Here is a 25,952-nt window from a genome sequence, read left to right on the forward strand (position 1 = left end):
GGGAATTCATGAATCCGGACCGTTGAAATTTGATTTAACGGTTAAAGATATTATAACTTTTAAAGTGGTCCCCTGTTTGTAGCCGTTAGATCAAATTTTAACGGCCTAGATTGATGGATCCGTAGGATTAGGACAATTGGATCCGGAGAGGATCCATGTCTGTGGACAAAATCATTGTAAAGACATTCCTAATTTTCAAAAGATGAACAAAATAATTTAGACGATGCGTTTTATGAGCTCTGCCGCTCTAGTGTTTCCCACCCACGGTTCCTTCTTTAACTGCAATCTCGATAACTCATAACTAGCCTTTTTGCACGCTATCTCATATGCAAGTGTATTTTTTACGACTAATAACTATTTTCTTCAACTGCATTTTAGATAACTAATAACTTGTTTGTTTTTTTGGGTTTTTTTTTTCCACACATGCTCTCTCATATACAAACTTAATAATAAACTCTATTATCGCTCCACTGCTGAAATTAGCTTACGAAATTCAACGTTAAAAGCATGTGATTGAAAAAGGCCACTTGCAGATGAAAAAGTGCGTGCAAATAAACTAGTTCTCAGTTATTGAGAGTGCACTTGCAGATGAGAGAGTGTGTGCAGAAAAACTAGTTATTAGTTATTGAGAATGTACTTGAGGAAGGGAAAGTTGGTGGGAAATATTGGGAAGTGGCGGAGCCCATAAAACGTATCGTTTGAGTTACTTTTTTTGTCTTTTGAAAATTTGGGATGCGCCATGATTTTGTCCACAAGGGAAATGCACTTTTCTTTTGTTTGAATTACTTTTTTTGTCTTTTGAATAAGTTAAATGATAAACTCAATTATTGTTCCACTACTGAAATTAGCTTACAAAATTCAACGTTAAAAGGAGAATGTGATTGAAAAAAGTCCCTTGTAGATGGAAGAGCGTGTGGGTGAGGAAGCTAGTTATTTGTTATTGAAAATGGACTTGCAGATGAGAAAGAGCGAGCTAAAATATAAGTTATTGGTTATCGCGAATGAAGTTGACGAAGGAAAACGAAGAATGCAGTTAAAGAAGGACAAGCGAGTGGGAAACAGAGTAATGCTAGTGAAGAAAAATTATTAGTCATCGAGAATGCATTTGAAGAAAAATTAATTATTAGTCATCGAGAATGCATTTGTATATGAGAGAATGCGTGCAAAAAAGCTAATTAGTTATCGAGAATCACTTGAAGGAAGATTATCCATCCGACCCAAAAAAAAAAGAAGAAAGAGTGGGTGGGAAACAATTGAAAGTGGTGGAGCCCATAAAACGCGTCATCTTTTTGAAAATTTGGGACGGCTTTGCCATGATTTTTATCCACAATGTAAAAATACTTTTCTTTAGCTCAAAGGCAAAATTAAATTAAACTTTTTAGCTGTAAGGCAATGCCCCTAAGAAAATGACAAATGAAAAAACACTATGAACTCATCTTTTAGTAGCAAAAGCAGAGTAAAACTCATCCCTACACACCAAACTCTTCATCTTTCAGATTCCGATCCGACGACGACACAGTTGTGACCATGGGTGAGTTGGCGGGCAGAGCTTTTCTCTCATCTTTCCTCTTTGTTTTGTTTGACCTGACCGGATGGATCGCATTTTCCCTCACTCAGAAAAACTAATCACACTCTTTAATTAAAAAGAAAAATAAAAAGAAATATTAGTTAAAAATTGACCCAATCAAGAATGGTAGTTGTATAGTATTGCCCCAATCCCAGCAGGTAAAAGTGTCGTCCCAAAAAAAATTGACGGATAAACCGCGTTGCATTTTTCCACTTTAATATTTTAGGATCAAAACAAAACTGATTGAAAAATCCCATGTGGAAAAAGTTGACGGATGTCTGAACGATCTGAAAGCTCTGAACTAGTAGCAAAGCGTCATTCAAGCAAAACTAGCTCATCCCCACAACCCAAACTCTTTCTTCATCTTTCAGATTCCTATCCGACGGCGACTCAGTTGTGACCATGGCTGAGTTGGTGGGCGGAGCTTTTCTCTCTTCTTTCCTCAATGTTTTGTTCGACCGGATGGCTTCCCGTCGCTTCCTCGATTTCATCTCTGGGAAGAAAAACGACAACGAGCTGCTCATGAGGGAGTTGAAGCTCAAGTTGCTCACTGCTAACAAGCTGGTTGACGATGCCGAGGAGAAGCAGATGACAAGACCGACCGTGAGGAGGTGGCTCGACGACCTCAAAGATGCTATCTATTGTGTAGGAGAGTTGCTGGATGAGATCAACACTGAAGCTCTTCGACGCCAGCTGGAAGGTGACGATGAGCATTCTCCTGCAGCTAGCAGCAGCACAAGCTGGATCACATCAGTATTCAAGTCTTCTTCTCCGTCCGATGAATTTCACGACTCTCTTGAACCGAAGATATCAAACATTCTGCGGGTGTTAGACCTCATTCTCAATGAAAAAGACGTTCTTGGTCTGAAAGAAGGAGTTCAACATAGACCACAAGACACAACTCGTCAAACTACTTCTCGGGTCGATGAGTCTGGCGTCTTCGGAAGGAAAAAAGAGACAGAAACTATTCTTAAAGCTTTGCGTTCGGATGACACGACTGGCGCTAAGATAGGAGTGCTTCCCATCGTGGGCATGGGAGGGATCGGGAAGTCCACCCTTGCTCAACGTGTGTACAAAGATGTCAAGGATGACTTTGATGTCCGAGCATGGGTTTGTGTCGGAGAAGAACTTGATATTCTTCAAATAGCGCAAACAATATATGGGAGGATCACGGATCAAACTTGCGGGATCACAGATCTGGATCTGCTTTCTGAAAGGTTGGAGAAGGTTTTGACAGGAAAAAAGTTCCTCTTCGTTCTTGATGATGTCTGGAGTGAGGATTATCTTCTTTGGAAAAACTTGATGACTCACTTCAATAGTTGCGGAGTACGCGGAAGTAAGATCATTGTCACAACACGCCAAGGACGCGTTGCATCTATCACCAGGCCTCTTTCAACACATTATCTACAGGGAATATCCGAGGACGATTCTTGGTCGTTATTTGCAAAGCATGCCTTCACGGAAGACAGTGTTATTCCTGCCCATCCGCATCTTGAAGCCATTGGAAGGCAAATTGTTAAGAAATGTCAAGGCCTTCCTTTAGCTATAAAATCAATGGGGGGCCTGCTATACTCTGTTTTGAATCCAAGGGAATGGGAAAAGATATTGAAGAGTGACTTATGGGAGTTGCGAAATGATAAGGTTTTGCCGGCTCTATGGTTAAGTTACCAATATCTACCTCCGCATCTCAAACGTTGTTTTGCTTATTGTGCAATATTTCCTAAAGGTTACAGATTTCAATCTTCAGAGTTAATTTTATGGTGGATGGCTGAAGACCTCTTACAACCCCACGGGAAGGAGGCATTGGAAGATGTTGGAAGTGATTACTTTGATATTCTAGTATCAAGGTCTTTCTTTCAACATTCAAAAGTGTATGGGAAGTCATGTTTCACCATGCATGACCTTATCAATGATTTAGCAAAGTTTGTATCTGGAGAGTTTTGTTTGAGATTGGAGGACGACCATCTGACAGTCGACAGAAATATATGCAGAGTTCGTCATGTTTCTTCCATGAACTTCTGCAATCAAAGCACTCAGAATCTTGGGGCGCTATATGAGGCTAAGCATTTGCACGGCTTTCTACGACTACATTCGGTACATTTTTTCAGATTGGGAAACAAACCGATTGATCTATTGCCAGTTCTACCATATTTAAGAGTGCTCAAATTAGAAGATCGGGATATTGTTGAGTTACCTAGTTCAATTGGCGACTTAAAACAATTAAGGCATTTGGACGTGTCTCGGACTCCCATAACAGAATTACCTGGTAAGGTGTGCAACTTGTACAATTTACAGACCTTGTTATTGGAATATTGTGATCGGCTGATTCAACTACCTTCCGAATTGGGGAGACTAATCAACTTGCGCCATCTCAATATCAGAGGAACAAAGATCAAACAGATGCCTGCAGGGATGTGTAACTTGAAAAATCTCCAGACATTAAGCGATTTTGTGGTGGACAAACAAACAGGTCAAAGGATTGGAGAGTTAAAAGAGCTTCAGCATTTGCGCCAAGATCTTACAATCTCGGGAGTTGGTAACATTGACCATGAGGGGAATGCTTTGGAAGCAGATATCATGAGCAACAAGGAGTATCTGGACAAACTTGTTTTGACATGGGGAAGAGGTTATGATACTAGTAATCATGATCCAGAAAATGACAGAGAAGTGCTCAACAACCTCCAACCTCATACAAACCTCAAACAACTTGAGATTATATCTTATGGGGGTTTAGAATTTCCAGGTTGGTTAGCAGATCCATCTTTCTCTAAACTATCTCATATTGTACTTAAAGATTGCAAACATTGCCGCTTATTGCCACCACTTGGGCAACTACGCTTCCTCAAGAATCTTTATATTCAAGGGATAAATAACGTGGTGGAGATAGATAGCGAGTTTTACGGTAATGATGCTCCGTTTATAGCTCTAGAAAAATTGTACTTGCGAAAGATGTGGAACTGCCAAAAGTGGTTATATTATGATGGAAGCAGAGGCAATACCACAATACTGTTTCCTAATCTTCGTGAGCTTGAACTGAGCAGATGTCCCAAGCTGACTGAGATAGTACCGTTGGAGAAGTTGCCAAGGCTTGAAAGGGTAAAATTGAGGGACCTGGAATCCTTCAGCGGTTCACTTGCACATGTGGAATCTGAATGCCCTAAATTCGTCTCCCTCGTTCACTTGGAAATAGAAAACTGCCCAAATTTTGTATGTTTTCCAGATGGAGGGATGGATGCACCCAAATTGGAGGAGCTGTGTATCTCTGAATGCAAGAAATTGAGGTCGTTGCCAGACCAAATGCATACCCTTCTACTGTCTCTTCGGATATTGAAAGTGTTTGACTGTCCAGAAGTGGAATCATATTACGATGGAAGCAGAGGCAACACCACAATACTGTTTCCTAATCTTTGTGAGCTTGAACTGAAAAGATGTCCCAAGCTGACTGAGATAGTACCGTTGGAGAAGCTGCCAAGGCTTGAAAGGGTAAAATTGAGTCACCTGGAATCCTTCAGCGGTTCACTTGCACATGTGGAATCTGAATGCCCTAAATTCCTCTCCCTCGTTCACTTGAAAATAAAAAACTGCCCAAATTTTGTATGTTTTCCAGATGGAGGGATGGATGCACCCAAATTGGAGGAGCTGTTTATCTCTCAATGCAAGAAATTGAGGTCGTTGCCAGACCAAATGCATACCCTTCTACTGTCTCTTCGGATATTGAAAGTGTTTGACTGTCCAGAAGTGGAATCATATTACGATGGAAGCAGAGGCAACACCACAATACTGTTTCCTAATCTTTGTAAGCTTGAACTGAAAAGATTTCCCAAGCTGACTGAGATAGTACCGTTGGAGAAGCTGCCAAGGCTTGAAAGGGTAAAATTGAGTCACCTGGAATCCTTCAGCGGTTCACTTGCACATGTGGAATCTGAATGCCCTAAATTCCTCTCCCTCGTTCACTTGGGAATAGAAGACTGCCCAAATTTTGTATGTTTTCCAGATGGAGGGATGGATGCACCCAAATTGGAGGAGCTGCTTATCTCTCAATGCAAGAAATTGAGGTCGTTGCCAGACCAAATGCATACCCTTCTACCGTCTCTTCGGATATTGAAAGTGTTTGACTGTCCAGAAGTGGAACCATTTCCTCAAGGAGTGTTGCTGTCAAATTTACAAGACCTTTCTTTTGAGTGTTGTAGAAAACTCGCCGCAAACCGCTCACTGTGGGGTTTAACAAGACTCAACTCTCTTAGAAAGTTGGAAATCAACTTCACTGAAGAAGGTGGAGAAGAAATGGGATGTTCGTTTCCGGATGAGGGGCTCCTGCCCACCGCTCTCACTGAACTCGCCATCCGCAAACATCCGAATCTTACAACAATCCAAGGCAAGGTGTTGAGACAACTCACCTCTCTTCAATACCTCACAATACAAGGATGCCCTGAGGTCCAGTGCTTTCTTGAAGAAGCGCCAAAATCTCTGAAAGGCTTGTTTATTAGTGAGTGCCCTAATATCAGGTGCTTGCCAGGAGAATGGCTTCCCACGTCTCTTTCTCATCTGTCTATCCGGGAGTGTCCGCTGCTAAAAGAACGATTCCGGAGAGAGACAGGGGAAGATTGGCCCAAGATTGCTCACATCCCCAACGTGTTTGTATTTTAGATGTTCTTGAAATTGGCTCTCTCTCTCTCTCAGGTGTAAGTGTATATCCAGCAGCACATGCTCTTGTTGTGCAGTGTTGAATTTGCCACAAACTCTTCCTAATGCAACAACAAAGGGGGAGCTGCTATAGCCCTTGTTGTTTTGCGATGGAGTAGTACTGTGTACATGATTACTAGGCTAAAACAATTTCATTAGCAGATCCCAATTTCATTCAAAACGCAAAGCTTAAATCCAACTACTGCTAAAATAAAATCACACCAAAAACTAAAAAGAATCATAAAATCGAAAAAACCCAAGAAATTCGAAGTTTTACGCTTTCAATTTGCGAAAAACAAGAACAAGCAGTATAATTTGTGGCAAAGGATGTGTAAAAATATGGTTTACACAAATCATCAAACATCTGGTGTGCATCGAGCACCAACCGCGAGGCTTTTGCCATCTAAACGACGCCGCTGCCATTTTTTCCCTCGCTTTCTAGGCTATGTACTTCTGACTGAAGGAAACTGACTCACTGGTTGTTGTTTTAACAGTGAGTCGTGACTGATATTAGGCGACATATCGTTTTAAGGGTCTCAAAGTTAAATCGGGGGATTAGCTTATGATGCGTGGACCCGGATCACCTCTAAACTATGCTAATCATTCTTGTTATACAGATAAATTTCTTATCCGGACGTAAATGTTAAAATTTCTTTCAAGGCCATCATTCTATTTGTTACGCTTTAGAATGAAAGTTGCGCCTTAACTTCGCTTGACTGTTGCTTTCATAATTTTTTTTCTTTTTCAATTTTGGACCTAATTTTAGACATGATTGCTTCTTTTTGTGTATTAAGAGATTCTACAAGCTTAAGCTTTATGATTGAACTCTCAGAATGTTCGGTGACTGAAATGTAAAACCTAAGTGAGGAATTGGTGTTGATCAACTGGAAAGATAGACCATGTGACAAAATTGATATTGGCACAAAAAATCAAACATTAAAATCCGAATAAGAGACGAACTACTTTGTTGTATATATTGTTTAATTAGAATCAATTACTCCGGAATCATCTCTACGATTATTGCATATATTATAGAAATGTAATTTCTAATTGTAACTTGTGTAGGATTCCTATCTAAAAAGGAATTGATATTGTGAAAACTACCAAAATGGAGTATGGTAGGGGTAGAGGAAATTTTCGATGGAGCGATGAAATGCGTAGCGATCGGAAAGTACTCTATATATTATAGTGATTTATATAAAGTAATACAAAGAATCATATTTCTACGCATATTAAACAATTGCCTCTATTTGGTTTGTCATCTCCACTCCTCGTTTGAAGTTGTTACAATTTTTTTAAAATCCTTTCTAGGGTAGGAAATATGAGAAAGGTTGCTTTTTGGCGTAAGATTGAACAATAATAAGAACTGAACCATGTAGGCTGCCCTATATTCAAACAAATTAATATATACCTCACGCCCAGAACTCAAGGTAAATATTTTTAGTAGATATTTTCGTGTCTAGAGTGTCACGGAACTGACTAAGCTTGGACAAGTTGAGGTTAAGACTGGGAAGCCGGTGAGATTAAACATGATTGTATTGATATGAATTAGATTATTGCGTATACAATAATACAGCTACAATAATTTAGTATCAAACTCGTCTTTCTTGAGAACCTAACGTAGAAATTCCAACACGAGTTTTGCAAATTTCATATTGGATCCTTCCTTGTTACTTGTTTTGTAGTATCCTACTCTGTACAGGAAATAATGCAAAAGCATACGCAGCAGCTTTCACATTGAAAAGCCGACATGTGAGTAAAAACAACCAAACTGTAAACTTCATGTTATTTGGCTACAAAAGAGGATAATCCTCTGCCCAAATTTAACATCAAAAGTAAACTAGTTGCAACCTAATCTAAAGACACAAGGTTATTGCCAAGCGCTTCATCATCATCGTCATTAATTTTTGCTACTCGCTCTTCACTTCAAGGTACAAACTTAAGTCTCTCTCTGTGTTTCCCTTTTGAAAAGCTCATCAAACTGTATAATGTTGTTGAATTGTATCGATGTCAAGTCCTTTCAGCTTCACAACTGACTCAACATGACCCTTCAGCGTATGCAACTCCCGAAGCCTGCAACAAAAACGAAAAGCTCTTTTAGAACTCAATTCTCACGTGGAACAAGTCCAACCAGCAAAGGAAAACAATGCAAGATGAAGCATTTTCCAGGAAACAAGAAACAGAACCGGCAGACATCATTACGGAGACAAGCATGATTCTATATCTATGTATGAGTGCAAATGGTCCTTACCTTGCAACCTCAGCCCTCCGCTTCGCTTGTTCTGCAATCTCGGAAAGCTCCCTGTAACTGTTCTTCTCATTGAAAAGGTTGTTCGTTTCAGCTGGCTGAAGACCGTGAAGGGTCCTCTGTGCTGCAGCCCACTGTGCTTCTCTCTCCTCTTTCCCATAATCTTTCTTTGTAGTGAAGGCAATATGGTGGGAAGACACAATAAGGTAAATTGTGGCAAGAAACATGAATCTAACTTATATTGTTGAGTAGCGCGGAATGCAACATACCTTATTCTCCAAAAGATTATTCCACGCTTTTCCGCTTTGAATGTATCGGATTGCGAATTTAAGAAAGTCAAGAGGGACATATGTACTGTGAAGCCAGATGACACCAGCCCACCCCCAGCCAGATCCTTTTATCCGTGCAAAACACCAGTTTGCATAGACTGCTATGAGAGTTGCAACCTGCCATTTTGCGGAAAGAGTTATTATAAGAAAAAAAAGGGAATATTATTTCGTCATACGCATACCAGAGCAACCAATTAAAACATCAAACAGGTTTTTAAGCTCGCTAACAGAGTAACATTCTTACTTTGAAAATGTACAAATTTCTAGATTAATCACCTTAACGTTATTGGAAATCACTACAAATTATAAACTTCAACACATCCTGGTGTATGTGTGTCTATCCAGCAGCACATGCTTTTGTTGTGCAGTGTTGAATTTGCCACAAACTCTTCCTAATGCAACAACAAAGGGGGAGCTGCTATAGCCCTTGTTGTTTTGCGATAGAGTAGGTACCGGGTACATGATTACTAGGCTAAAACAAGAGCAAATTTGAATTCGTCAATTTGTCTATTCGAATGTATATGTATAACCTTGCTCATTATCATTGTATGTATCATGTCGACTACAAATTCGATTAATGTCTGGCACTGTCAAGAACAAAAGTGAAGACTTTCCATTCTGCATCGCATGATCCCTGTCAAACTTCAACCATTAGCAGATCCCAATTTCACTCTAAACACAAAGCTTAAATCCAATTACTGCTCAAATAAAACCATATTACCAAAAACTAGAAAGAATCATAAAATCGAAAAAACCCAAGAAATTCAAAGTTTTACGCTTTCAATTTACGAAAAACAAGAACAAGCAGTATAATTTATCGCAAAGGATGTGTAAAAATCTGGTTTAGACAAATCATCAAACATCTGGTGTGCATCGAGCACCCAATCTCAGAGAAAGTCGAGAGAGAGAGAGAGAGAGTTACTTGGGGGATTGCATCGAGCACCCATCTGGTGTGCCCAACTGTAGCTCCGCCCATCGAATAGTGCAGACATTAACGGCGAAGTCCAACCCTTCCGCGTTGAACCGGGCGGCTTTTGGCACGTCCTTGTGCTGCTGCAGTAGCTACCTAAACGACACAGTGCCATTAGTTCCCTCGCTTTCTAGGCTACGTACTGCTGACAGAGGGAAACTGACTCACTGGTTGTCGTTTTAACTTTGAGTCGTGACTGATATTAGACATGTCCTTTTGAGGGTCTCAAAGTTAATAACATAAATTGGGAATTGGCATATGATGCATCGGCCCGGATATATATACAAGCTTACATTGGTCTCACCTCTCAACTGTTGTGATAATCCTTGTTATACAGAATAATTTTTTATCCGGATGTTAATGTTAAAATTTCATTCAAATTCAGTCATTCAGTTTATTACATTGTAAGATGAAAGTTACGTCTTAGCTTCGCTCGACTCTTGTTTTCATAATTTTTTTTTCTTTTTCAATTTTTGACCTAATCTTAGACATGACTGCTTCTTTTAGGGTATTAAGAGATTCTAGAAGCGTATGTTTTATGATTAAACTCTCAAAGTGTTTGGTGACTGAAATCTAAAATCTAAGTGAGAAATTTGTGTCGATTAATTGGAAAGATAGACGATGTGACAAAATTGATGTCCACACGAAAAATCAAATATTAGTGTCTAGATAAGAGATGAATTGCTTCGTTGTACATATTGTTAAATTAGAGTTAATTACTTAGGAATCATCTCCGTGATTATTGCATGTATTATAGAAATGTAATTCTAATTGTAACTTGTGTAGGATTTCCTATCTAAATAGGAAGAGGGATTGATATAACCCTACAAATATTAAACATTTGCTTATATTTGTATTGTATTCTTCTCCTACCTCCGGAGCTCTAGTGTTTGTTTCTCTATCCCAATTGTTGAAACACTACCACCACACTTCTCTTTACTCAGAGGCAATTGAACCAAGTGATTACTACATCAAACGCATAATTGCTGGTTTTTGTGTTGATCTTAAATTTGTTGTTAGGTTTCTTGGGTAGCAGTGGAACATCAAAGTGCATCACTCTCAAGCACCCACTCTTTGGAATCGACCTTCTATGCTAGGTTTCTCGAATGTCTCTCTTATTTTGTTTTTAATGTTTTTTTTTTTTTTTTTTTTTCCAAAACAAATCTGATTGCATCTAAAGCTTATTTGGTGTTTTTCTAAGAAAAAAATAAACGGGTTTATTGTTCTGATTTTATTTAATTGTATGAATTGCAAGTTAATTAATTTGTTCCTTTTATGGACCAAGAAAGTAAAAGGTATGGATCTGGCATTTTTTTTTTTTTTTTTTTTTTTACGAATTGAAGAATACAAAAGGCATGGTTTTAGCAAGTTGTATTGGAAGATGCAAGACCCAGGGGGGGAAAAGATAAAGAAAGTTATTCATGCATTAGTGTTTAATATTGATCAAATAGTGCATGAATTGTGTGGCAAGTATGCTAGGAAGAGAAACACCGATGGAATTTGGGGATGCAAGGATTGTGGAAAAACTGAAGGTAGCACTGCTAGTTCTTAAACCGTTAAAAGAGCAAAAGAGGAGGATTTTAGTAATTAAGGGTATATTCGTACTTTCATTCAACTTTTGGTTATAATTATCAACGACTTAAAAAGGTCGTTATAATTCTATAGAGGGATCAAATTTTGGTTATTTTTCCAAATTTCCCCTTGACTTTAACTCAATTGGAGCAATGGTCGCTCAACTAAAAACATTACAATTGGTCCATCAACTCATCAAAACGTGCAACTATGGTTCCTCAACTAAAAATTTATTACTATTGGTCCCTTAACTTTAATCCAACTAGAGCAATGGTCCCTCAACTTTAACTCAATTGGAGCAACGGTCCTCCCAACATAACTTGTTTTGACAAAATTCTAACGAAGTTGACGAAAAGGATCATAGCTACACATTTCGATGAGTTGAGGGACCAATGATGTTGGATTTTTAATTAAGAGACCATTACTCTAATTTGATTAAAGTTAATGAACCATTGCTACAATTACTCTTGTTTTGTCATCTCCGCTCCTCTTTTTGAAATTGTTACTATTTTTTAAATCCTTTCTTGGGCTGCCCTATATTTAAACAAAATAATATATACCTCACGCCCAGAACTTGAGGTACATACTTTTAGTACATATTTTTGTTCTAGAGCGTCACGGAAATGACTAAGCTTGGACGAATTGGAGTTAAGACTGGAAAGTCATATGAGATTAGGCATGATTGTATTGCTGTGAATTAGATTTTTGCATACACAGTAAGACTGCTCCAATAATTTAGAATCAAACTCATCTTTCATTAAAACCTAAAGTAAAAATTCCAACACGAATTTTGCAAATTTCATATCGAATGCTTCCTTATTACTTGTTTTGTATTCTCCTACTCTGTACAATAATAATGCAATAGCATACGCAGCAGCTTTCACATTGAAAAGCCGATATTTGAGTAAAAACAACCAAACTGTAAACTTCAAGTTATTTGGCTACAAAAGAGGATAATCCTCTGCCCAAATTTAACATCAAAAGTAAACTAGTTGCAACCTAATCTAAAGACACAAGGTTATTGCTACGCGCTTCATCATCATCGTCATTAATTTTCGCTACTCGCTCTTCAAGGTACAAGCTCAAGCCTCTCTCTCTGTGTTTCCCTTCTGAAAAGCTCATCAAAATGTATAATGCTGTTGAATTGAATCGATGTCGAGTCCTTTCAGCTTCACAACTGACTCAACATGACCCTTCAGCGTATGCAACTCACGAAGCCTGCAACCAAAATGAAAAGCTCTTAAACAATGCAAGACGAAGCATTTTCCCAGAAACAAGAAACAGAACCGGCAGACATCACTACTGAGACAAGCATGTTTCTTTATCTATGTACGAGTGCAATTGGTCCTTACCTTGCAACCTCAGCCCTCCTCTTGGCTTGTTCTGCAATCTCGGAAAGCTCCCTGTAACTGTTCCTCTCATTGAAAAGGTTGTTTGTTTCAGGTGGCTGAAGACCGTGAAGGGTCCTCTGCGCTGCAGCCCACTGTGCTTCTCTCTGCTCTTTTCCATAATCCTTCTTTGTAGTGAAGGCAGTCTGGTGGGAAGACACAATAAGGTAAATTGTGGCAAGAAACATGAATCTAACTTATAATGCCGAGTAGCGCTTATAATGTAGCAGAAAGCAACATACCTTGTTCTCCAAAAGATTATTCCACGCCTTTCCGCTTTGAATGTATCGGATTGCGAATTTAAGAAAGTCAAGAGGGAAATATGTCACTACACTGTAAAGCCAGATGACACCAGCCCACCCCCAGCCAGCTCCCTTTATCCGTGCAAAACCCCAGTTTGCATAGACTGCTATGAGAGTTGCAACCTGCCATTTTGCGGAGTGAGTTATTATAAAATAAAAATAAAAGGGAAATTATTTTGTCATACGCGTACCAGTGCAACCAATTGAAGCATCAAACAGGTTTTTAAGCTTGCTAACAGAGTAAAATTCTTGCTTTGAAATGTACAAATTTCTAGATTAATCACCTTAACATTAGTGAAAATTACTACAAATTATAAAACTTCAACACATCCAGTAGAGCAATTAGGTAAAATTGTAAAGGTACTCAGGTTGGCAAAAATGCTTACCAGTTGAGCAACCATGAAAGCTCCAAGTAAGAGAAGTCCAGGGCGTTCAACAAAAGACCAGCTACGAGACCTTGTGACGAAAATAAGAGCTTGGCTCACAATACTCACTTGTAAGTACAACGCCGCCATCATTTGCTCAGGCCTATCCCTCAAAGATCTCACATGAAACTTTTCCTGCATTATGAAAATAATTAAATAAAATCAGAAGAATGAACATATTTGCCAAAATAACTGTGACCTAAATAGCTTATGTATTAATGGAAAACAAAGAACTATATATTCCTACCGAGAAGAAGTCGGTATCATTCATAAGCCAGAAGAACACTACTGTCATTAGTGCCAAGTAACCTCCAAGGACAATGCCAGTAGCAAAGATCTCCCTCAGTTTCCAGCTGTCTGGCTGTGGAGATGGCTTCACTCGATCCTTTGAGATTGTCATGATAGTTCCTAGCAGATTCGTAAAAACAAAGTCAGACTCGTTTAAAACTATGGTGTTCCAATGGTAACTGATACAAACAGATAGGTGGATAATCTTACCGTCATTTAGGATGGCGATGATCAATACCATGAAGGGTGCAAAGTCAAACTTCCATATCAAAGCAATTAACATAAATCCAAACTGCATATAACTTAGCAACATGAGAACAAACCACAACCAAAAATAGGAAAACTCTAACATCTAAATACCGATCATTGCTTCACTTACCACTATACGTATTGTAATTGAAACAGCATAGATCTGCAAATAGAACAAACGAATTAGAATGACCTGAGAAGATTAACAAAAGAATTAGAACAATGGTCAATGACTCAATATCAAGTTAACAGCATTCATAAACCGTGCATATTTAATTAATAATGAAACAAAAAAATCAAAATAAAAAGTGGACAATTGTGATAGTGTCGCCAAACAAGTACTGAAGGCAGAGCGACATGCCCAATAACTTTCATGCTATGAGCAATCATGAGTCTAGGCTGAATTTAAACCAATAGCAATGGATTTGGAAATGCAAACTACTACCAAGAAATGTGGGGTTTATAAAAGCTTGGACCACAAAGCAATGATAAAGAAAAGAAAAGCAAGAGACCAATTACCTCCTTAGGATCAGAAAGCATTCCTACAATTGCAGCATCAATAGCATCCTGATTTTCAGTCCTAGAAGCCCTTGCTGCAAGAAGGATAACATGCTCTTTCTCCACACCCTTGGCAATGCTCTTTCTCCACACCCTTGGCAAACACTTCAATCAGATTTCTATGAACTGAGAGCTAGTTCAGGGTCAAGGTCCCAGTCTTATCACTGCAGAGAACGTCCATGCCAGCCATTTCCTCAATGGCTGTCATTCTCTTGGTCATAGCTCCTTTCTGTGCAAGCCTGTGGGAACCAATAGCCATGGTGACTGATAAAACAGTTGGCATGGCAATTGGGATTCCTCCAATCAAGAGAACCAGCAAATTATCAATCCCTTGCCTGTACTTGCGCTTCTGTATTGGGTACATTACTATTATCTCAATTAGTATCCCCACATCAATTGAACAAATGCAGAAGTTCCCGATGGCAGTGAGAACTTTCTGGAAGTGCCCAACTTGATTGGTGTTGTCCACCAGATGTGCAGCCTTGCCAAAGAAGGTGTACACACCAGTAGCGATAACAACTGCTTCAATTTCACCCTGTTTACATGTTAAGCCAGAAAACACTTCATCCGAAGGATTCTTAGTAACAGGAAGGGACTCCCCAGTAACGGCAGATTGATCAATTTTCAGAGGATCACCCTCAAGAAGGCGGGCATCAGCAGGAACAATATCTCCCAATTTGATACTGATTATGTCTCAGGGCACCAAAATTGAAGCATCTTGCTCAGTCCATCGACCATCTCTAAGAACCTACATCAGGTAACCATAAAAAATAAGGAAATATTCAAAAGAATATTTGCAGCACCAATATAAGCATTGTTCAACAATTTTATTTCTTCACATTAGTCTTGGGAACTAGACCAGCCATAAGGGCTGCAGCAGCATTACCAGTATTGTCTTCTTCAATGAAACTTATAGTAGAGTTAATGACCACAAGAACAACAATGCCAACAAAGTCCTGCCAATCAGGACGCCTTCCTGATGCCATCAGAGCAGCAACTTCCATGACCCATGACAAAGGATTCCGCATAAATCCCAAGAACTTAAGCAGTTTGCTCTCCTGTTTACAGAAGACGAAATCATCACCATGTCACACCAAAAAATAAATAAACCTGACGAGGAACAACAGATTTCAATATGTCAGAAATTATAACAAACCTTTTTCTCTTCTAGTCTGTTTGGTCCCAAGACTCGAAGCCTGTTGGCTCCTTCTTCTCCGGTCAGACCGTCTCTTGTACATTTCAGCTGCTCAAAGACTTCCTCTACCGGAATCCGTTCCTGTGAACCAAAATGAACAAATACACATGAATGAACAGTTTCACTTCTTAGGGGTAACTGCGTGCAACCAACTGTTTTCTGCAATACGAAATTCAAGCAATGCCTATTTTCTTTACAAGAAACTTTCAGATTACTTTAGTCTAAAGAAGGGAAAATTTTTAGGTGTACCGGGTACACCAAATTTTTTTGGTGTACCCTCACTCATTAGAATTTTTTTGGTGTACAAAAAGTGAGGGTGCACCAAATTTTTTTGGTGTACCCTCACCATTATGAGTGAGGGTACACCAAAAAAATTTGGTGTACCGGGTACACCGAAAAATTACTCCTAAAGAAGGAGGCAAAATTGCACTGTAGAAATGAACAGTGTTTTGGACCACATTTCAGTTTATTTACAAGCTTGCCACTAGGTGAAGGCGGCTGGGTTAGTTCGTTTTGGGCTGTGTTTGTTGGGCTTACCTCAATTGTTGATGAGGCCGGCCCTTTGGGTGTTCAAATGATGGGAATGCCCATCTAGGGTTAAGATCGGACGGTCCGGATTAAAAGTTTGGAGGGTACTTTTGTCATCTTAATTGTCGGGACTGATTAGGATCGATGGTGAGGGGATTGTAGGGCAGAAAGGAGGCCATTCTCAGTTTCTGCTACTCTCCACAAACCCTAATTTCTTCGTATCGTTCCAGTATTCAACGACAAACCCAAATCCCTAAACACAAATTTCTTCATTTTTTCCAGATGAGCAGATCCTCAAGTCCAAGATCGAGCTCCTTAACATGACCAACACGGTCGACTACGCCATGGACATCCACAAGTCCCTCCATCACACGAAGGTGATTAATTTCCATATTGGGGTTCCATTTTTCTTCATTTCTGGAATTTGGGTTTTAATTTCAGTAATTTATTTCTATTAATTTTAGTAAATTTTATTCCCCTTTTCTTTTCCTCTTTTTCTCTCCCATCTCTCTGTAACCATCCATCAAATCCCCTCATCCCTCCCTTTTCTCACTCTGTAATTTCCCTAAAATCCTTCACCGATTCTCTCTCACCATTCTCAATCTCACCGGCCGCGAGGTGTTCGAGGTCGATGAGACGATTGCTATTGAGTCGCAGACCATCAAGCAGATGGTGGAAGACGACCACGCCAATAATGTGATCCCTCTCCCCAATGTCACCACCCACATCGTCACCAAAGTCATCAAGTACAGCCAGAAGCATGTCGAGCGTCGAGACGGCGATAGCACCGACGTCGGCAAGAGCGGCGATTAGACTATCAAGAAGTTTGTCGGACTTCATTAACGAGATCAAAGATGATCAGAATGTTCTCTTTGATCTGGTCTTGGTGAGTATTGTGATCCCAACTCTTTGTTATTGTTAGTTCAATTTCTCTGTTCGAGTCTCTGCAGAGTTTTCTGGCACTCAAAAGCAGGAGTCGCTTCGGCTCTCGATTGTTCAGCAGCTGCACCAGAATCGATTTGATTTGATTAGGAATCTTAATCTGTTTGAATAATTATATATATTGTTTGGTTGTCTGCTATACAAATTACCACAAAACAAGAAAGATTTAGTCACAAGTAAATAAAACTATAATTCTCTCTTAATTAATGCTGCAAAATCTGTGTTGGGTCAATAATTGCAAGGTATTTTTTCCTAGAAACAATCAGATTATTGGATCTAAGTTGCCAATTGTTTTAATTTTGAGGCTTCAATAAAATCAACACCCACAACTGGAGGAGTCAAGAAGCCTGACTGCTACCGCCCTGGAATCATCGCTCTTCGGTAAGTTTTCAACACAATATAGTTCAAATCCTCTGAATCATGTTCTTGAATTTTACAATATGTATCGTGTTCTTTACATTTCGTTATCCAAACTCTATTCTTTGAATTTGGTTACCTAAATCGTGCCTAATATTTGATGTAGCCAGTGGCTTTGTTGTATGGCTAGCTGATGTGATTTGGGAGTGTTTTTAGTTAATGGGAGACAGGGGACAAAGGTGTGGGGCAGCGAAGTCAAGTGGGATTAGGAATTTAGGATAGTAGAGTATTTGCTAATTTATAGGATTAGAAGTCTTCCTTTATTTTTGTCTTGGTGTGATAAAAAAAATGGGTGAGTAATTTTAACTCCAGTTTAAGGTAATAACATGTGAATTGTTCTCAGGTATATTGGAACTCAATTTTTCATGATGCTCTTTCATTTTCTTCTCAGTGAAAAAACATACTAAAGCAACAACGTTATGGTGGTGGGAATAAGCATTTTCAGGTATGTATGGATGTGTGATATGAATTAGGTGACTGATGTTGAAGCATCAATCAATAAAAAACAGATAGGATCTCAGATATTATACATTAATCCATACATAATATTTTTGTTGTCCGCCCTGCGTCAAGGTGAGAAAGGCCTTCTTTATTTCGGCCTCAATTATTAATTGAAAACTCAATTCATATTTTTTCATAGAAATTCCGTCATTATGCACTGTTGTTTAATTGCTCTTTTTGGGTTTTCTAGCCAAAAAGTAAGTCACTGTATATTTATTTAGTTCCCCTGATTTTCTTTTTTAATTTATTTTTTGTTTGTTTTGTTGGGTGATGCAGTTTGAACGAATCAGGTTGAATTGAATAATCCTTGAAGTGACAAGAAGGAGCCGACTAAGCAAGTAATAATTCTTAATTACTTACATGTTTTCATTTTAATTTATGATTTGATTGGCCCTTATAGAAATTTCGAGTTCCATAATTACTGGACCATTGATATGTTATGAGTGTTCATTAGTGTAGGTGTGTAAATATAGTGTATGGGTGTTAAGTAATTCAAATGTTGTCGATGATCTTAGAAGGGAAGAGGTATCCCCTTCTTCCTTTTCTCTTGAGCTCCCTCTATTTAAAAACTAAAGCACGGCTGCCAGTTTTCTTATCCTTTAATCGCCGATCTCCTCAGGTTTGCCTCAAGCCGGCGAAGGAATCAGGGTAATGGAGCTCAGACTATCAGAGGTATATTTTCATATCCTTAAATTTTTATTTTATTTTATTAATTTCAACTGGATCTGAGAATTTCTAAGTCATGGATCTATGAATAGTTTGTGTTGAGTATCTATTTTTTTTTTTCATCAAATGGTCTCTGTAGTGTCTTTGTGTTTGTGCATTCATGTATGAAGATGATCTCTGCAAGTTCATTATTGTCCTGGGAAACCACCTAAATTATCGATTCCTTGCTTTCTATGTACATTGTTATCAAGTTCTATTTTCTAATTTTCTGATGTTGGGGTGGAGGGAGTGCTAATATAGTAATTTTGAGGTATTTTGTGTCTTTTGGGTAACTTTGTGATATGCAGTTGATTTTAGGAATTGATTTATGGTGGAATGCACTGACATAAGTTATTGTTTTTGTGCATAGAAGTTTGTCTCTGCTTCTCAGGTTCTTTGTCCCCGTGTTTATTAATTGTGTTTTTCTCTATTCATTTGGGCTGTCTCAATGATTGAAGATCTCAATCAAGGTTCTTTTCCTATCATTTCAAGCTAGATTAGCTGGTGAGTGATATGCTCTTTGTACTGGTGCGGTATCATTGGTGCTCGCTTGGTATTTTTCCAATCCCTATATATCTGCTCAACTCTTGGGTCAATTATTTGCCAGTAGGAATGTTTAATTGCGTGATCAATGATGTCGATTCAATTTGAAGAAGAAATAGGACTTTTGTTCAATAGGGATTTGAAATAGGGATTGAGACTCTCACATATGAGTAAGATGTCCCAATTGTTCATTGATTCTTAGGTGCTATGTCTTTTTAGTTGCTTTGTGTGGAAACTATTCATGCCTATTGCGACTAATACATTAAAGTCCCGCAGCAACGCGCGGGCATATTTTCTCGTGATTCCTATAATAGAAACATTTCCGTTTCAATATTTTTCCGAATCGTTTGTATGCAGCACCGAAATATGCAATTTCACATCTTGTGAAGCCAACCAGACTTAATCGCATTTGTCATGATTAAGTTCGGTGATCCACGCATACAATTATTTCAAACTAAAAACTTAATATAAGAATTCACCACTGCACCATTGTTTAATTGTAATTAGTAAACAAACAGTTCATGATATTTTAAGATTTTTCTTAGGTAAACAAAACCCTCAACAACTAGGATTCACAGATTAACAGTCAATAGAATCACGAAATACATGTGTTAACGGATGGGATCTGCTTTAACTCACTGCTCATGTACCTTAAAAATAACAAAGTCTAACAATTGATTTCAGGTTCCACCAAAACAAAAGACAATTGATTTCATGGACAAAAAGTCAAACATTTCTGTCTCCCTTTTGACTTCAAGACAGTCTGAATTAAAATAATTAAATACTTAAAAAATGATATTTCAACTGCTTACGAACACACTTTTGACCTTATCTAGCTTAAACCAAACAAGACCATGGGATAAGTGACAATCATGCATATCAACAACACACTTTGTTTAGTCTCTACGCGCCTATATTTAAGGACAATCATGCAATTATATATATATATATATAGCTGGTAGCTTTTCACACAGCATGCAGGCCCACTCCATCATCAATTCAATTCATCTGACAACATGCATAAACAACCTAGCCTACTTAGGTCTCATGTCTCACCATCACCCAAAGTCATCATCTTTATCGTCGCATGCATCCTGACCCTATCTAAATGAATTTCAAATTCATTTCTAGCTTCAAGTGTCGTAATACATCCCAAATCAATTTGAAAATTCGCATCTTATTTATCCGGTTGAAAAAGATGTTAAGATAATTATTATGATAAAAACCATAATATTATTCTTTAACAAAAACAAAACTTATCTCCACTTTTCTATCCGACGGTTGAGAACTATGCTCCCTCAACGGCCTTGATTACACACGGGCCGATGGGATAAATTTGAATCCAAACACAAGTATACATTTCTTTTTAATTATAGAAATTTTGAAGTGTAAAATGAAAATTTTCTTTCTTTTCAGATTTGCAAACTTATTTCTTAAGAAACATCATTTAATTTCTATACTAGTCCCAAAAGCAATACGAGTAAAAAGAAAAAGAAAATTTCCCGACAATTCCAACTTTTCTCTTCCTTTTGTTTAATCCACCCCTCAAAGGCTTGTGTTGTGCTTAATTGCTAAATCATAAAGTCCTAAGCACACTACAGTGATGGATCGCATTTTCCCTCACTCAGGGTTGGATTTTAAAAATTAATCACATTCCTTAATTAAAAATAAAAATAAAAATAATAAAAAGAAATATTAGTTAAAATTCTGGATGGTCAATTATTGAAGTGGCAAACTCATTTTTTCGATCACGAATAGTAGGTATAGTATTGTCCCTATCCCAGCAGGTAAGACCGTAGAAGTGTTGTCCCAAAAAATGTTAAAAATCTCCAACTGGCCGACCCCATAAACCGCGTTGCATTTTCCAACTTTAATATTTTAGCATCAAAACAAAACTCGTTGAAAAATCCCATGTGGAAAAAGTCGACGGATATCGGAACGATCTGAAAGCTCTGAACTAGTTGCAAAGCGTCGTTCAAGCAAAACTAGCTCATCCCCACAATCCAAACTCTTTCTTCATCTTTCAGATTCCGATCCGACGACGACTCAGTTGTGACCATGGCTGAGTTGGTGGGCGGAGCTTTTCTCTCTTCTTTCCTCAATGTTTTGTTCGATCGGATGGCTTCCCGTCCCTTCCTCGATTTCATCTCTGGGAAGAAAAACGACAACGAGCTGCTTATGAGGAAGTTGAAGATCAAGTTGCTCACTGCTAACAAGCTGGTTGACGATGCGGAGGAGAAGCAGATGACAAGCCCGACTGTGAGGAAGTGGCTCGACGATCTCAAAGATGCTATCTACTGTGTAGGAGAGTTGCTGGATGAGATCAACACTGAAGCTCTTCGACGCCAACTGGAAGGTGACGATGACCATTCTCTTGCAGCTAGCAGCAGCACAAGCTGGATCTCAAGATCAGTTTCTGCGTCCGATGAATTTCACAACTCTCTTGAACCGAAGATATCAAAGGTTCTGCGCGTGTTAGACCTCATTCTCAATGAAAGAGACGCTCTTGGTCTGAAAGAAGGAGTTCAACATAGACCACAAGAAAGAAATCGTCAAACTACTTCACGGGTCGATGAGTCTGGCGTCTTCGGAAGGGAAAAGGACAGAGAAACGATTCTTAAAGCATTGCGTTCGGATGATACGACTGGCGCTAAGATAGGAGTTCTTCCCATCGTGGGCATGGGAGGGATCGGGAAGTCCACCCTTGCTCAACTTGTGTACAAAGATATCAAGGATGACTTTGATGTCCAAGCATGGGTTTGTGTCGGAGAAGAATTTGGTATTCTTCAAATAGCACAAACAATATATGGGAGAATCACAGCTCAAACTTCCAAGATCACAGATCTGGATCTGCTTTCTGAAAAATTGGAGAAGGTTTTGACAGGAAAAAAGTTCCTCTTCGTTCTTGATGATGTTTGGAATGAAGATTATGATGATTGGAATAACTTGATGACTCACTTCAATAGTTGCGGAGGACATGGAAGTAAGATCATTGTCACAACACGACTCGGACGCGTTGCATCTATCACGGGGACTCTTTCGACACATTATCTACGGATAATATCTGAGGACGATTCTTGGTTGTTATTTGCAAAGCATGCGTTCACAAATGCCAGTGTTGATGGCGCACATCCGGAGCTTGAAGTCATTGGAAGACAAATTGTTAAGAAGTGTCAAGGCCTTCCTTTAGCTATAAAATCATTAGGAGGTCTATTACACTCTAATTCGAACCCAAAGGAATGGGAAAAGATATTGAAGAGTGACTTATGGAAGTTGTCGAACGATAAGATTTTACCGGCTTTATGGTTAAGCTACCATTATCTTCCACCACATCTCAAGCGTTGTTTTGCTTATTGTTCAATATTTCCAAAAGGTGACAAATTTACAAAATCAGGGTTGACCTTATTGTGGATGGCCGAGGACCTCATACAATCCAACGAGGAGGGCGTATTGGAACCGGAAGAAGTTGGAAGTGATTACTTTGATATTTTATTATCACGGTCTTTCTTTCAACATTCAGGTGAATTATGGGGTGAGTCATATTTTACCATGCATGACCTTATCAATGATTTAGCAAAGTTTGTATCTGGAGAGTTTTGTTTGAGATTGGAGGAAAATCAGTCGCCCAACAAAAATTTATGCAGAACTCGTCACTTTTCATTCATGAAATTTGGAGGTCGTGGCATTCAGAAATTTGAGGCTCTGGATGAGGCTAAGCACTTGCACACCCTTCTACAACTTCAACACAGACCAGATTGTGGAGGTAATACGTTGGTATTGGACTACACACTTGTTGATTCATTACCAAATCTACCATGTTTAAGAGTGCTCAAGTTATCTGCTATCGTTGAGTTGCCTAGCTCAATTGGCAACTTAAAACAATTAAGGCATTTGGACGTGTCTGGTACTTCCATAATAGAATTACCTGAGACGGTGTGCACCTTATACAATTTACAGACCTTGTTATTGTTTGGTTGTCGTTGTCTGATTCAACTACCATCCAATTTGGGAAGGCTAATCAACTTGCGCCATCTCAACATCCATGACACAGAGATTCATAAGATGCCTGCAGGGATGTGTAATTTGAAAAATCTCCAAATATTAAGCGATTTTGTGGTGGACAAACAAACTGCTCAAAGGATTGGAGAGTTAAAAGAACTTCAGCATTTGCGCGGAACACTTTTAATCTTAGGAGTTGGTAACGTTAAGGGGAATGCTTTGGAGGCAGATATCATGAGCAACAAGGAGTATCTGGACCAACTTGTTTTGACATGGGGACGAGGTTATGATGCTAGTAATCATGATCCAGAAAATGACAGAGAAATACTCAACAAGCTCCAACCTCATACAAACCTCAAACAACTTGAGATTATGTCTTACGGGGGTTTAAGATTTCCAGGTTGGTTAGGAGATCCATATTTCTCTAAACTATTTTCTATTCAACTTACAGTTTGCAAACATTGCTGCTTATTGCCACCACTTGGGCAACTACCCTCCCTCAAACAACTTCATGTTCGATGGATGAATAATGTGGTTGAGATTGGTAGTGAGTTTTACGGTAATGATACTTGTGGGATTACTCCATTTAGATCTCTACAACAATTGTTCTTCATAGATATGTTGGAGTGCAAAAAGTGGTCATATTACGATGGAAGCAGAGGCAACACCACAATACTGTTTCCTAATCTTCGTGAGCTTGTACTGAGTAGATGTCCCAAGCTAACTGAGATAGTACCGTTGGAGAAGCTGCCAAGGCTTGAAAGCGTACAACTGTGGGACCTAGAATCCTTCAATGGTTCACTTGCACATGTGGAATCTGAATGCCCTAAATTCCTCTCCCTCGTTCACTTGGGAATACACAACTGCCCAAATTTTGTATGTTTTCCAGATGGAGGGATGGATGCACCCAAGTTGGAGGAGCTGCGTATCTCTCAATGCAAGAAATTGAGGTCGTTGCCAGAACAAATGCATACCCTCCTACCGTCTCTTCAGAAATTGGACGTATTCGGCTGTCCAGAAGTGGAATCATTTCCTCAAGGAGGGTTGGCGTCAAATATACAAGACCTTTCTTTTCAGTGTTGTAGAAAACTCGCTGCAAACTGCTCACTGTGGGGTTTAACAAGACTCAACTCTCTTAGAAAGTTGAAAATCAACTTCACTGAAGAAGGTGGAGAAGAAGTGGGATGTTCGTTTCCGGATGAGGAGCAGCTACCCACCACTCTCACTAGTCTCTCCATCCTCAATCATTCGAATCTTACAACCATCCAAGGCAAGGTGTTGAGACAACTCACCTCTCTTGAATGCTTAATAATAGACAGATGCTATGAGCTCCAGTGCTTTCTTGAAGAAGCGCCAAAATCTCTGAAAAACTTGACTATTAGGGTGTGCCCTAATATCAGGTGCTTGCCAGGAAAATGGCTTCCCACGTCTCTTTCTCGACTAGAAATCCAGTGGTGTCCGCTGCTAGAACAACGATTCCAGAGAGAGACAGGGGAAGATTGGCCCAAGATTGATCACATCCCCAGCGTGAGTATAATATAGATGTTCTTGAAATTAGCTCTTTCTCTCTCTCTCTCTCTCTCTCTCTCTCTCTCTCTCTGGTGTGTGTCTATCCAGCAGCACTTGCTCTTGTTGGGCAGTGTTGAATTTGCCACAAACTTCATAATGAAACAACAAAGGGGGAGCTGGTATAACTATTGTTTTGCGATAGAGTAGGTACATGATTACTGGGCTAAAACAAGAGCAAATTTGATTTCGTAAATTTGTCTATTCGAATGTATATGTATAACCTTGCTCATTATCATTGTATGTATCATGTTGACTTTAAATTTGATAGGGCCATCAAGTTTAGCTCCTCCTAATGCCATTAAATTCGTCACTGTTTGATTAAAGTCTGCCGCTGTCAAGAACAAAAGTGAAGACTTTCCATTCTGCATGGCATGATCCCTGTCAAATTTTAATCATTAGCACATCCCAATTTCATTCTAAACACAAAGCTTAAATCCAATTACTGCTCAAATAAAACCATAATACCAAAAACTAGAAAAAATCATAAAATCGAAAAAACCCAAGAAATTCAAAGTTTTACGCTTTCAATTTATGAAAAACAAGAACAAGCAGTATAATTTGTCGTAAAGGATGTGTAAAAATATGGTTTAGACAAATCATCAAACATCTGGTGTGCATCGAGCACCCAGTCTCATAGAATGGAGAGAGAGATTGAGAGAGAGAGAGTTACTTGGGGGATTGCATCGAGCACCCATCTGGTGTGCCCAACTGTAGCTCCACCCGTCGAATAGTGCAGACATTGACGGCGAAGTCCAACCTTTCGGCGTTGAACCGGGTGGCTTTTGGCACGTCCTTGTGCAGCTGCAGTAGCTACCTAAATGACACCGCTACCATCCTTGATTATTGTATGTATTATACAAAAGTAATTTCTAATTGTAACTTGTGTAGGATTTCCTATCTAAAGAGGAAGAGAGATTGATATAACTCTCTCTCTCTCTCTCTCTCTCTCTCTCTCTCTCTCTCTATATATATAT

At 39.0% G+C, this 25,952-nt stretch overlaps 3 protein-coding genes and 1 pseudogene across 5 annotated transcripts; 2 read left to right on the plus strand and 2 right to left on the minus strand.

Moving 5' to 3' along the window:
* Positions 1-1,888: 1,888 nt before the first annotated feature.
* On the plus strand, positions 1,889-6,419 carry LOC103940126 (putative disease resistance RPP13-like protein 1). Its single transcript, XM_018645710.2, has one exon. The coding sequence runs from the start codon at positions 1,970-1,972 to the stop codon at positions 6,212-6,214; it is 4,245 nt and encodes a 1,414-aa protein (XP_018501226.2). The 5' UTR covers positions 1,889-1,969; the 3' UTR covers positions 6,215-6,419.
* Positions 6,420-7,889: 1,470 nt separating this feature from the next.
* LOC125475537 (plasma membrane ATPase 4-like) lies at positions 7,890-10,035 on the minus strand. 3 transcript variants are annotated; one of them, XM_048580380.1, is made up of 5 exons: positions 9,750-10,030; positions 9,358-9,461; positions 8,768-8,944; positions 8,502-8,665; positions 7,890-8,323 (listed from the first exon to the last, which is right to left on the minus strand). In XM_048580380.1, exons 2-5 carry the CDS (start codon positions 9,382-9,384, stop codon positions 8,227-8,229), a joined length of 465 nt encoding a protein of 154 aa, XP_048436337.1. In that variant the 5' UTR covers positions 9,385-9,461; positions 9,750-10,030; the 3' UTR covers positions 7,890-8,226. The 3 variants fall into 3 exon arrangements, with proteins under 3 accessions (XP_048436337.1, XP_048436336.1, XP_048436338.1); XM_048580379.1 differs by lacking the exon at positions 9,358-9,461 and having other exon boundaries at positions 9,750-10,023; XM_048580381.1 differs by lacking the exons at positions 7,890-8,323; positions 9,358-9,461 and having other exon boundaries at positions 8,330-8,661; positions 9,750-10,035.
* Positions 10,036-12,103: 2,068 nt separating this feature from the next.
* On the minus strand, positions 12,104-15,944 carry LOC125475575 (annotated as a pseudogene).
* Positions 15,945-21,003: 5,059 nt separating this feature from the next.
* On the plus strand, positions 21,004-25,264 carry LOC103928530 (putative disease resistance RPP13-like protein 1). Its single transcript, XM_018642863.2, has one exon. The coding sequence runs from the start codon at positions 21,469-21,471 to the stop codon at positions 24,949-24,951; it is 3,483 nt and encodes a 1,160-aa protein (XP_018498379.2). The 5' UTR covers positions 21,004-21,468; the 3' UTR covers positions 24,952-25,264.
* Positions 25,265-25,952: the final 688 nt, after the last annotated feature.

Source organism: the organism of the source record quoted next, unplaced genomic scaffold (genome assembly GCF_019419815.1).
Source record: "Pyrus x bretschneideri cultivar Hongxiangsu unplaced genomic scaffold, Pyrus_bretschneideri_v1 Contig15, whole genome shotgun sequence".
In the NCBI taxonomy this organism is placed as follows: Eukaryota; Viridiplantae; Streptophyta; class Magnoliopsida; order Rosales; family Rosaceae; genus Pyrus; species Pyrus x bretschneideri.

Coding starts and splice junctions, on each gene's coding strand:
- LOC103940126 (XM_018645710.2), top strand. CDS start 1,970: ATGGCTGAGTTGGTGGGCGGAGCTTTTCTCTCTTCTTTCCTCAATGTT.
- LOC125475537 (XM_048580379.1), bottom strand. CDS start 9,803: ATGGGCGGAGCTACAGTTGGGCACACCAGATGGGTGCTCGATGCAATC. Junction 8,666..8,767: donor ATAATCTTTTGGAGAATAAG/GTATGTTGCATT, acceptor TTCACTACAAAG/AAAGATTATGGGAAAGAGGA. Junction 8,324..8,501: donor CGGAGGGCTGAGGTTGCAAG/GTAAGGACCATT, acceptor TTTTTGTTGCAG/GCTTCGGGAGTTGCATACGC.
- LOC103928530 (XM_018642863.2), top strand. CDS start 21,469: ATGGCTGAGTTGGTGGGCGGAGCTTTTCTCTCTTCTTTCCTCAATGTT.